The sequence below is a fragment of the Schistocerca nitens genome, chromosome 10 (assembly GCF_023898315.1).
Source record: "Schistocerca nitens isolate TAMUIC-IGC-003100 chromosome 10, iqSchNite1.1, whole genome shotgun sequence".
NCBI classification, from domain to species: domain Eukaryota; kingdom Metazoa; phylum Arthropoda; class Insecta; order Orthoptera; family Acrididae; genus Schistocerca; species Schistocerca nitens.
The window spans coordinates 68,646,496-68,660,197 of NC_064623.1; the positions used below are offsets into that span (position 1 = coordinate 68,646,496).

The 13,702-nt window shown below is 41.5% G+C and overlaps 1 protein-coding gene across 8 annotated transcripts in view; it reads right to left on the minus strand.

Annotated features, from left to right (window-relative positions):
- Positions 1-13,702, minus strand: part of LOC126210040 (YLP motif-containing protein 1-like) — a 392,244-nt gene that overhangs the window by 312,906 nt on the left and 65,636 nt on the right. For all 8 annotated transcript variants that reach the window (XR_007540599.1, XR_007540598.1, XR_007540597.1 and 5 more), the window contains 2 exons: positions 13,105-13,322; positions 4,545-5,085 (listed from right to left, as the gene is read on the minus strand). Coding sequence is in view for 5 of the 8 variants with exons in the window: in XM_049939145.1 (XP_049795102.1) it covers positions 4,545-5,085; positions 13,105-13,322 (759 nt within the window). In the remaining 3 variants the exon portion in view is untranslated. The remainder of the gene's footprint in view (positions 1-4,544; positions 5,086-13,104; positions 13,323-13,702) is intronic.

Below are 13,702 nucleotides of genomic sequence, written 5' to 3' on the forward strand. Positions count from 1 at the left end.
AAATTGTAAATGTGTTTTCCATCACTAAACAGCTGAACTGTTTGCAGGTAAAGTACATAAAAGCCTAGTACTTCAGCTAGCACTCTTACAGCACTCTTATTGCTTCATCTTATTCCTTTTCTGTGACATCACGAGAGCTCCAGCCAATAACAGAGCATTTTCAATCACATGACCAAATCTTGAAATTTAATTATTTTTAAGCTTTAATTGCATAAAAATACCACATCTTTGTCAGAATACTGAGCATAAATGCTATTTGAATGTTATAATCCCTCTGAATAACAACAATCGAAACCATGGACAGTCCCGGATGGAATGTAACAACGTCTGTCTCAGTGGGCGGAGACTGAGGTTATGCGTTTGTACGTCGCATTTGCATTAGTGTGTGCATGTATGTATGTTGTCTAATTTTGACAAAGGCCTTGTTGGCCAAAAGCTAATTGTGTGACAGTCTTCTTGTCATGCCTTTCTGCGGCTCAGCATCTCCCCTATATTGTAACAATCCGAACAATATTTTTAACAAGGAGAATACCTATGATGATGTGATTCAATTTTATTTAGATCAGTCTTACAAAACAGAGCAGCACATTTCACATATGTTCTCGACTATATCTCCTCCTTCCTGTTCCTGGAACATTTCTGCTTATGCAGGTCTTTCACAGAACCTCATTCAAGCTTCTCTTTTCTCCCACGATCCGTCACTTACCATCCCCTCCCAGTGCAGTCTTTTATGGTTCACGTCATCCTCCACCTGGTCTCTAATCTTGTTCATGGTCTTCCAATTAGTTTTCGCCCAGGTTCTGTCCATTCTAGGGCTCTTCTGTGATGTCATTCTGATCCCATTCTTTTTGTGAGACCAAACAACTTACTCTCCACTTACTCTCCATAGTTTTTAAGGAGTTTGATCTGTAGTGTGTTCTGTATTATTTCAGTGAGGTACTGTGTCACTGGCCGTATGGAATGTGCAACAGCTCCGTCATGCCAAACCGTGACAGTAATGGGGGGAGGGGGGAGTTAGTTTTTGAAAGATCTTTGACGTGCAGCAACATGTACACTGCATATTTTCATATTACGAGAGAATGAATTCGAATTCAATCGAACTCGATGTGAGTTTAGAACGCACTGAAAGAGAGATTGCGATGTGCTGTTGTAGGCCAATCATAGCTCATGTAATGCGATTTCACCAGCCAATGACAGAAGATACTCAGAGTTTAGGAAACGTGACTTATCCAGCCAAGAGCAACATCACTGTTAAATAGCGCCAACACACAAATTGGGCTAAGTTAATGGTTTAAATTAATATACATAGTGTATAGAAAAACTAAGCTTTCACATATAATATTGGTCATTATTTGTGTGTGACACTTTAAGACACATCACATAAATGCTTGAGTAAAATTTCAAATAGTGAATAAATATCTGGTCTTTTGGGGTCGAAATTCAAGTGACTGGTCCTCAAACGCTCTTTGATTTAAGAAATTCATCCCAAATTCTCACACGTAACCTAATACATATCAGATAGATTATATAATGGTAAGACAGAGACTTAGGAACCAGGTTTTAAATTGTAAGACATTTCCACGGGCAGATGTAGACTCTGACCACAATCTATTGGTTATAAACTGTAGATTAAAACTGAAGAAACTGCAAAAAGGTGGGAATTTAAGGAGATGGGACCTGGATAAACTGAAAGAACGAGAGGTTTTACAGAGTTTCAGGGAGAGCATAAGGGAACAAATGGCAGGAATGGGGGAAAGAAATACAGTAGAAGAAGAATGGGTAGCTTTGAGGGATGAAGTTGTGAAGGCAGCAGAGGATCAAGTAGGTAAAAAGACGAGGGCTAGTAGAAACCCTTGGGTAACAGAAGAAATATTGAATTTAATTGATGAAAGGAGAAAATATAAAAACACAGTAAACGAAGCAGGCAAAAAGGAATACAAACGTCTCAAAAATGAGATTGACAGAAAGTGCAAAATGGCTAAGCAGGGATGGCTAGAGGACAAATGTAAGCATGTAGAGGCTTATATCACGAGGGGTAAGATAGATACTGCCTACAGGAAAACTAGAGAGACCTTTGGACAAAAGAGAACCACTTGCATGAATATCAAGAGCTCAGATGGAAACCCAGTTCTAAGCAAAGAAGGGAAAGCAGGAAGGTGGAAGGTGTATATAGAGGGTCTATACAGGGGCGATGTTCTTGAGGACAATATTATGGAAATGGAAGATGAAACGGGAGATATGATACTGCGTGAAGAGTTTGACAGAGCACTGAAAGACCTAAGCCAAAACAAGGCCCCAGGAGTAGACAACATTCCATTAGAACTACTGACAGCCTTGGGAGAAATAGGCCACACAAAACTCTACCATCTGGTGAGCAAGATGTATGAGACAGGCGAAATTCCCTCAGACTTCAAGAATAATATAATCCCAAAGAAAGCAGGTGTTGACAGATGTGAAAATTACCGGAGGAAATGTTGGAACACGTGAGGCAATACTGACCCTAAGACCTATCTTAGAAGAAAGATTAAGGAAAGGCAAACCTACGTTTCTAGCATTTGTAGACTTAGAGAAAGCTTTTGACAATGTTGACTGGAATACTCTCTTTCAAATTCTGAAGGTGGCAGGGGTAAAATACAGGGAGCGAAAGGCTATTTACAATTTGTACAGAAACCAGATGGCAGTAATAAGAGTCAAGGGACATGAAACGGAAGCAGTGGTTGGGAAGGGAGTAAGACAGGGTTGTAGCCTCTCCCCAATGTTATTCAATCTGTATATTGAGCAAGCAGTAAAGGAAACAAAAATTTGGGGTAGGTATTAAACTCCACGGAGAAGAAATAAAAACTCTGAGGTTCGCCGATGACATTGTAATTCTGTCAGAGACAGCAAAGGACTTGGAAGAGCAGTTGAACGGAAAGGACAGTGTCTTGAAAGGAGGGTATAAAATGAACATCAACAAAAGCAAAATGAGGATAATGGAATGTAGTGGAATTAAATCAGGTGATGCTGAGGGAATTAGATTAGGAAATGAGACACTTAAAGTAGTAAAGGAGTTTTTCTATTTGGGGAGCAAAATAACTGATGATGGTCTAAGTAGAGAGAATATAAAGTGTAGACTGGCTATGGCAAGGAAAGCGTTTCTGAAGAAGAGAAATTTGTTAACATCGAGTGTTGATTTAAGTGTCAGGAAGTCGTTTCTGAAAGTATTTGTATGGAAGTGAAACATGGACGATAAATAGTTTAGACAAGAAGAGAATAGAAGCTTTTGAAATGTGGTGCTACAGAAGAATGCTGAAGATTAGATGGGTAGATCACATAACTAATGAGGAGGTATTGAATAGAATTGGGGAGAAGAGGAGTTTGTGGCACAACTTGACTAGAAGAAGGGATTGGTTGGTAGGACATGTTCTGAGGCATCAAGAGATCACCATTTAGTATCTGAGGGCAGCGTGGAGGGTAAAAATCGTATAGGGAGACCAAGAGATGAATACACTAAGCAGATTCAGAAGGATGTAGGTTGCAGTAGGTTCTGGGGGATGAAGAAGCTTGCACAGGATAGAGTAGCATGGAGAGCTGCATCAAATCAGTCTCAGGACTGAAGACCACAATGACCACAACAACAACAACAACAACATAATTCATCTTGCGTGAAAGGAAATTTACTTTGAAAGTAACATTTTCAAGCCATCATTCGTGATACTTTCCCGCGATCTGTTAGGAATAGTTTCGTTTCAGCAGTTGCCTGGGAGCGCCAGAAAAAAAGGCAATACTGTGCGTGTGCAACTACGATGACATAGGAAGCCCGTATGTTTGTTCGTATAAAGCATTAAAGACATCTTACATTATGTCACAAAAGAAACAGGACACCAGAAGCTACTCAAACAGCACCTCAATTTCGTAAACCACACTAAAAATGCATTATTTGGCTTTAAGTGCACATTCGTATGTCCAAATTCACAATGAAATAAACCCCACCTGATATTGAACTTTTCAATGTGGTTTCTTGGAGTACCAGTATTGTATTATGTTAGGTTCTTCATTATGGCATAATGCCATAAGACGAAAATGTGCACTTGAAATTCAGCGAACAGTTGAAACTAGCCAATAGTATCGAATAAAGAACTTTGTTTCAAATAAATTGAATGACTCAGCAGAAAAGTTTAATAAAAGCAAAATATCTTTAGCAAACCGACAACATAACAAAAATAACAAAATAAAAACATTATGTGAAATGCAGATTATCTATACTTTTACTGTAACTAATTTTTATAAATTCACTTATTTTTTCATTCACTGGGCTGCCACTTCAGTTCAACAACAACAGTGCTTCATCCAAAATTAAGTATTATTACACAGCTTTCTTACAATCTTTGTACACAAGTGAACAGCCAGAGACTACTCAGAATCGACACAAGTGATAAAATGTTATACAGAAGAATGAAAGACAAACAATCTGAAATTTGAACGTATCTGTTAGCATACTTGTTATTCTTAGAAACATTACAAGAAGCTCAAATACTTTGTATGATAAAGTAGAGATATCTTGCCTTAACAGCACGTTGGTCTGGCTCTGTCTTATGAGAAGAGTTGTCATCTTGTCCCCATCTACCTCCACCTCCCCTGTCACGTTCACCTCCATACTGGTAATCTCCAGGACGCATCTTCTTGTTGTCACCGCCACCAACATTGGGTGGTGGGTGGGAAAACTGTGGGGGTGGCTCCCCAGTCGCGTCATATGGTCTTTTGCTGCCCACACCATATCCTCCCATAGCAGTTGTGTCCCCCCAGCCGCCAGTCATCGGTGGTACAGAAGGAGGGGGAGCGGCGGTGACGGGAGGTGGGGGCTGCTGTACGGGAGGGGGCTGTTGCACATGTGGTGGCTGTTGGACAGGAGGTGGCTGTTGGACAGGAGGCGGCTGTTGCATAGGTGGCAGTTGGGTGGGAGGCGGCATCGCGTACGGTGTCCCATAGCTGGACGCAGTACTGTAACCCGCCGTCACAGCAGCACCGTACGGATCAGTCATTGGTGGTGGAGGCACTGTAACAGGAGTGGGAGGCGGTGCATCTGGAGGCTTCGGCGCAGCAGTCCTGAAATAGTGAGAAAAACAAATGTCACAACAGATTGCATCAACATGAATAATATGTACAAAAATTGTGGTCTCACTGTAAATATATAAACTGCCCGTCCCCCCCCACACACAAACTGCACATGCAGACTTAACAATAGCCAAATAGTGAAAACAGTAAATATCGACATTTGGAAACAAGTTTAGTATATACGAATGTTAAACTATATTAATGAGAGTTTCTGTTTTGCTGCTGGACTACAGGAATAATGCCAGTTTCAGCTGAAATGTGCAAGATAGCTGAACAAGCAGTTTCTGAGAGGTTTCTTTATGAAAGATATTATCTTCTTAATATATCTGGCAATAAAAGAGTACATTTACCTTATAACATTTTCCATGAATGTTAAGTGGAAATTTCCTATTTCTACCATGTATAATTTGCAAATCTGATAAATACAACACATAATATGAAACTTTATACTCATTTTATAATAGAAGGAAACATTCCACGTGGGAAAAAATATATCTAAAAACAAAGATGATGTGACTTACCAAACGAAAGCGCTGGCACGTCGATAGACACACAAACAAACACAAACATACACACAAAATTCTAACTTTCGCAACCAACGGTTGCCTCGTCAGGAAAGAGGGAAGGTGAGGGAAAGACGAAAGGATTTGGGTTTTAAGGGAGAGGGTAAGCAGTCATTCCAATCCCGGGAGCGGAAAGACTTACCTTAGGGGGAAAAAAGGACCGGTATCCGCTCGCACACACACACACATATCCATCCACACATATACAGACACAAGCAGACATGTCTGCTCGTGTCTGTATATGTGTGGATGGATATGTGTGTGTGTGTGCGAGTGTATACCAGTCCTTTTTTTCCCCCTAAGGTAAGTCTTTCCGCTCCCGGGATTGGAATGACTCCTTACCCTCTCCCTTAAAACCCAAATCCTTTCGTCTTTCCCTCTCCTTCCCTCTTTCCTGACGAGGCAACCGTTGGTTGCGAAAGCTAGAATTTTGTGTGTGGACCTCTAGCAATTGATGGTGTATAAAAAACCAAAGATACAGTGCTGTTACCCCCGTTTTCAGGGACTGTATCCTGGTGGCCAGCTTGGGCAACCTATCAGTTCACTCATTTCCCGTAATCCCAACAGGACCAGAGATCCAAATGAAAATGACTGGCTGTCCAGCTTGCTGGAGATCAGAGACAAGATCCTGAATAGCCGAACCAATGGGTTGAGAGAGTAGCTTTGGTCTATAGTTTGAAGGCTGGCACTACAGATTAGGATACTCTTGCCAGTGCAAGAACGAACATGGCAAGGGCTAGTTTAATGGCCACCAACTCAGCACTGAAGATACTACAGCCGTTTTGCAGAGAATGTAGTTCACTGCACTGTGCATGTATGTACGCAAAGCCTGTTCGTCCATCAACTGTAACCATTGGTGTAAACCACTTCCAAACTTGAATATGCTTCAAGGACAGCCAAGAACACGTGGCAAAAAACTGTGAAGTCAACAGAATCTTTAGACCGAACAAGACAGCAAGACAAATCTGAGGTCAGGGGACAAGCCATAGGGGCAGATGCTACGTCTTCCTAACTAGAGGCGACAGTGGAGGATGTTGCAGTTCCGAACAGAGACACTGTATGCATGCAGCAATTGTAAAGCCAGTTCTGGGTCGCTGCTGAGAGACATGGACACAGTATTTGGGATGTCCAGAGAAGCTATAAATGTGTATAATGTAATTTAGCAGCTGTTTTTGGCACCTGATAGGCAACAGAGGGGCTCCAGCCTTGATCAGAGGGCTGTTCACAGGGCCTCTCACATGTCAGACCCCACAATGTTGAATAGGGTGCAGAATCCGCAATTCTGAGGGTGGTGCTGAACCATATGCAGGACTCCCATAATCAAGACGGAACAGAATCAAGAAACCAGGGCTTTGTGGAGCTGCAGAAGGCTACAGTGTCTGCACCCCAGCTAGTGCTACTGAGGCAGCGAAGTGTAGTGAGGTGTTGCCAGCACTTTCAGTTAAGTTGGTGCAGGTGGGGAAGCCAAGTCAGCCAGGAATCAAAGACCAGTCCCAAAAAGTCGTGTATCTCAACTACAAGAACAACTGATTGTCTAGGTAAAGCTCTGGGTATGAGTGGGCAATATGATGGCTATGTAAGTGCATGACACGAGTCTCGGTGTCTGAAAACAAAATCCCTTGGTGAGAGTCCATGACTGCACCTTTCATATGGCACCCTACAGGCAACACTCGGCAAAACCCATACCAGAAGAGTAATAATAAAAGCAAAAATTGTCTACATATAAGAAGGACAATACCTCAAAGACCCCACAGCCACTGTTAGACCACTGATGGCCACCAGGAGGAGGGGAACGTTCTCTTGGATATGGGGGGTACTGAGGTAAGCACCCACTTGATCCGGAAACATACAGTGCAATAAGAAGTTATAGCTCGTAACAAAGTAAGTGCGGGGTGATGCCATGTCATGTCATAATCATCTCGTAGGTCAAAAAAGATAGCGATGAAGTGCTGGCGACATGCAAAGGCCGTCCAGATGGTGGACTCTAGGTGAACCAAATTACCGGCAGTGGAGTGGCTTTTGGAAAACCCACCCCGAGATGCAGCCAAAAGCCCTCAAGACCCAAGGAGCCAACACCGCTTCTTGTTCACCATGTATTTGAGATGGGATCTCAGCCTCTTTGCAGATCTAATTAAAGAGGCGAATGAAGTGACTCTGAAAATCTACTGAGAGATTTTTTTAAGCATTTGGCTGTGGATGTGGTCTGGCTCTGGGGCCGTATCAGGGCACTGGAGAGTTCCCATTCACTGAATGAAGCATTACATGCCTCCAGGTGGCAAGTAGTAAAAGATAAGTGCATTCACTCCACCTGCTCTTTTATGAGCCGAAAGGCGGGATGGTATTCCTCAGACACAGATGCGTGAGCGTAATGCTCAACAAAATGTTCAGTGGTAGTGTCTGAATCAGTATAAACAGTGACATCTAAGGAAATAAATGGCACACCTGCAAGGTACTGGAAACCAGAGGGGTCCGATCTTTGCACCTACCTGTGATGGGGAGGCACGTGATCGTTCCCAGGATTCCTGCCTTTGTCGTTTTATGAGGTAGCAGACATGGGCACAGAGCTGTTTACGGGCAATGAGGTGTTCCAGTGAAGGATGCCACTTATGATTTTGGAGAGCCTTAGCGACCTCTGGGGTCCACCAGGGTACCGTTGTCCGATAGGAGATCCCAAGGAAGAGAGAATGGCTTGGTTGGCTGCCAAAAGAATGTCTGCCATTGTATGCCGAACAGCCACATCGATACTGCCTTGCAATGGGGAAGTGAACCCATCCCTGTCAACATTACAGAGAACCCATCTGGGCGAGTTATTCATTACCTGTGACTTTTATTGTTCAAACTTTCTGTCTGTGACAAACACAACAGTCCTCCACTCCCTCAAATATAAATGAAATAGCAATGGTGATTACAGCCTTAAACCCTTCTTAATTTCAGTCTATTGTACCGTTCTGTCAGTGCTGACTTCTCCAGTTCACATCACATAAATGGAAATAAATTAAGACGTTAAGAATGAAAAACTTTATTTTACATCAACAAAAAGCCTTCTTCACATATTAAATACGGTGTATGTTTCCCTAAATCTGCTGTCTGCTACTGGTTGCGAGTTCCCCTCATTCTTTTAAAATCAAACTTGTCCTCTCCAAATATAACAATATCCATTTTCATTCTTCAATAAACTACTCATGCGATTACACTTTACTCTCTCTATATCTACATATATACTCCGCAAGCCACCATATGGTGCATGGCAGAGGGTACCCTGTACTATCTAATCAATCCCTGATTAGTCAAGCCTGTCGATAATGCAGCCAACATCCAAGCTAATTGCTCAAGCAGAAATGATGTGCACAAAACCAATTATTGTGGGTCACACAATGTTGTCAGTTAATTATGAAACAATGCTGTACACATCTGATGATATGGTTTTCTCTATAGTTCAGCATCATAGCTTTTAAAAGGAAACACGTTGCGCTACACCTCAAGCAGAAACTTGAAATTTTAGCTAAGTTCTTTGCAGAAAGCCATTGCTGCCGAGTGCAATGATATATGAGCAACTATTTATGTCATCGAAAAGAAAGATGTTACTTGACAGTGCACAACCCAAATGGAGAGAGTGAAATGGCAAAAACAACAATGCAGTAAAGGAATTCCATTCAGCGGCCCAAAAGGAAAAAGAGCTGAATTTAACAAACAATTTGATGGCAGTTACTTGCTTGCAGCAAGCGAGGGTTGGCAATTAAACTGGGAAAAACAATAAGACTTATACAGCTGACAGTCACTGGAAAAGCCCCTCAGCTAAGGAAAAATATGAAGCAAAATTTGTAAAGAAGAAACAGAAGGTGACCGATATTTTACAGATGAAGAAGTAAAATAATAAAAAGTGTGTAGAGAAGTAGAAAGTGATGAAGACTTAGGAGACAGCTTGAAGGTTTCAAACATTGCTGCTGCTAAGATGCAGACATATTGGATTACTTTAGCAACCAATTGGATACATGCAGCCCCCGTGTAATGCTTGTACAGCAGTTGTGTGAGACAGCATGCACTAACACTTCGGAGCATATTTTGTAGTGAGTGGAACTGCTGTATACATACTCTAAGACTCAAGTTTTCTGTGGAAATGAATTATCCTCGGATATAATACAATGTAGTTCCTGTGTGTTTAAATTGAAGACTATCTCAATAATTTGGCCATTCCACTAATCCGGCACCAAATTTGTGTAAGGACTGGCCAGAAGACTCTAGTGTGGCACTTGAGTGATTGCACTAATTTTCACACTTATTCATACCTGCTTTCTTCAGAAGCAGAGTAGTTATATTTTTTTTAAGATCATGACGTAACTTCTCCAGTTACATCAATTTTCTTCATGGGTCTGTAGTGTTCACACCTGCCAATTTTATTTCATTGGTACCTAGTTATTTGTGCCTTCCTAGTTAATCCTAAGCTGTTTGAATTTCATAAATAAGTATTGAATCTTCCCTAGAATCAGGTTATGTCAAGTAATTTTCAACTGGCCTAATTTATTCCGGGCAGATATAAACCATCTCTAAGTATTGTTCCCATCCTACCAAATTATTTTCAGCTTCCTTTACCCATTTACCCTTTTCACCTCGCAGCAAGCTTGCGTAAATTTCCAGATCATTTATTTTTTGTGTGATGTATACTACTATTGTTAACTGCCACATTTGGTACATCTCTTGTGGCCATTTCACATGTCTCCTGCACCAATTATAGGCTATTTTCCTGTGTTAAAAACATGGTTCGGATTGTTGTCATTCTACAATACCGCAGTGCCTGTGTTATTCTGATTACAATGTAAAGTTCCTTTGGACATGGATGTATGTCGAAAGGAACAGGCACTGCGGCGACTGCAGCCATTACGAAATCCATTAAGTGAATTTGCAATTGCGAATAAGGACAACCATCAGCTGCAGAATGGAATGATGACAATAAAAATTTGTGCCAGACTGGGACCCAAACCAGGATTTCTTGCTTATCGCGAGCAGTTGTCTTCCCATTTGGCTATCTGTGCACAACACACAGACAGACCTAAACTTCAACATGTCGTAACCGCGTGTCTACGACCTGTAATCGTAGATCCATTACATATATTTCCGTACAAGTCAGACATTGTATTTGAAAGTCTCTTGCCAGGTATCCACAGGTAAATACAATATTGCAGTACCTGTGTTATTCTGATTATGAGGCAAATTTCCTTCAAACATGCATGCGCATCCAAAGGACTTTCAAATACAACCTGTACGAGAATATACATTGGAAGTGATGACTCTGCATTTTATGTAGGCTGGTGGGATTGCTGTTTGGTGTTTTTTTTTTTTTTTGCAAAATTTGTTGTCATATTTTTGCAAATTTGGTGCTTTTTCTGGCAATTTTCATATTACTTTTCGTGTAATTCAGCATGCCACCGCCCCTCCCCATCCTGCAAGAAGTGGATATTACTTTTTCACCAAATTTACCAGTTTTTCTGCCAAATTCAGTGTTACTTTTGCCAAATTTAACCTTTTTTTTGCCAAACTCTGTGTTTTTTATTTTGGGAACTTTGGTGTTTTTTTTGGCATAATTCTGTGTTTTTGGCAAAATTATGTGTTATTTGTATGTCACATCAAAGTTTGTTGCAGGGCAAATGAGCCGCAAGTTTAAGATCATACATGGAACTCAGACTTGAGAAGATTAGAAGTCAAATTTGAGTTTCAACATTCAGTAATTATCAGTTTTGAATACTGGTGTCAGTAAACTTCCAGTCTCAGATTTATAACATCTTTCATCATCATTTATGACTGATTATGCCTTTCAGTGTTCAGTCTGGAGCATAGTCCCCCTTATAAAATTCCCCCATGATCCCCTATTCAGTGCTAACATTGGTGCCTCTTCTGATGTTAAGCCTATTACTTCAAAATCATTCTTAATCGAATCCAGGTACCTTCTCCTTGGTCTGCCCCGACTCCTCCTGCCCTCTACTGCTCAACCCATGAGTCTCATGGGTAACCTTGCTTCTCCCATGCGTGGAACATGACCCCACCATTTAAGCCTGTTCGCCCTGACAGCTACATCTATAGAGTTCATTCCCAGTTTTTCTTTGATTTCCTCATTGTGGATATCCTCCTGCCATTGTTCCCATCTACTAGTACCTGCAGTCATCATAGCTACTTTCATAACCGTAACCTCAACCTTATTGATAAAGTAACCTGAATCCACCCAGCTTTCGCTCCCATACAACAAAGTTGGTCGAAAGATTGAACGGTGCACAGATAACTTAGTCTTGGTACTGACTTCCTTCTCGCAGAAGAGAGTAGATCGTAGCTGAGCGCTCACTGCATTAGCTTTGCTACACCTCGCTTCCAGTTCTTTCACTATGTTGCCATCCTGTGAGAATATGCATCCTAAGTACTTGAAACCGTCCACCTGTTCTAACTTTGTTCCTCCTATTTGGCACTCAATCCGTTTATATCTCTTTCCCACTGACATTACTTTCGTTTTGGAGATGCTAATCTTCATACCATAGTCCTTACATTTCTGATCTAGCTCTGAAATATTACTTTGCAAACTTTCAATCGAATCTGCCATCACAACTAAGTCATCCGTATATGCGAGACTGCTTACTTCGTGTTCACGTCTTAATCTCACCCAGCCAGTCTATTGTTTTCAACACATAATCCATAAATAACATTTTTATACAGAAAAATTACACAATTCGCAATATCTCATAAAACACAATTTCCTGTTATTTTCTAAACCGGTTGCCTTTGTGAAATTTTCCTGTCTCTATGCATAAGCTAAGTATTGCACTGGGGATGGTCACAAGGGTAGAAGCCATAGGGTACAGAGCCGGGTGCAGAAGGAGCATAGAGTCTGACAAGGATACTGTGGGGTTTGGGAGGGCGATGAAAAGCTATTGTAGGTGTAGTGGGCAAAAGTCAGACAAAATAGATCTCATTTCAGGCTGTGATTTTAAAAAGTCATGGCCTTATCAAAGTAACTGATACATTCAATATTCAATGCCAGGATACTACTGAGTGAGGAGAGTTGTATTCTTTGCTTTGTGGAGTGATCAGCAGTACCAGCATAACAAGTGATGACTCTGCATTTGATGTAGGCTGGCGGGGATTTCAATCTCATCCAGTGGAGTCCCCAAGAATCAGTCTCTCCTCCTGATCCCGTCCAGTAGACACCCCTGATCCAGGGTTCTGGGCAACTTTTCCAAACTCTACCCCTTCTCGTAAATCTCATCAGTCCTTTTCCTTCACCCCTCTTCCTTCCCCTTCAAACCTTCTGACAGAAAAAGGGGCCGCTGGCAACGAAACCTGTAAACTCATACCTTTACGTGTACGTTCTCCTGCCACTACTTGATAAGTTGATTTTTTTATTTAGGCAATTACTTATAATATCATAACCCGTTACTTAAGAATAGACACCAGTATCAGAACAGACCTGTACGGATCTGTAATCGAAGCAGTGGTCGTAGCAGTAGTGTCTGCAGTTTCCTCAGGTGGTGGGGGTGGAGCTGGTGCAACTGGAGGCTTAGTATCTGGGGGCGGCAGAGGCGGCGGCGCAGCCACTTCCGGCGGTGGCATTGTCGGTGGTGCAGCTGGAGTTACTGTTGCAGCAGGAACTGGCGTTGTTCCCATGGCTGCCATCGATTCGTGATACTGTGACAGGATAAAATAGTCACGTTTACTGTAATGCTATTAAGTCAACAGACAGAAGAGTAAAGCTAAATCGCCAACCTGGCAACACGGATGTGGGGCTTCCCAGAGGAAATTAAACAATAAATTGTGTTGCAATACTACAGTCGCACTCTGAATGACAACTGAGAGTTAGTTATGCATCATCAAACTTCTGGTTGTTTATAGATAAAGCTTTAGACATTTCATAAATAAACTTAAAAAGTACAATGTCACAGTCCAACAGTTGGTAGTCTTACAATGCCATGGATAATGTTAACACTATTGTTGATTACAGTAGATTTCAATTAAAATGTAACAAGATAAGAGAAACCAGTAGTAGTTCACAAGATTGTCAGAAAGAT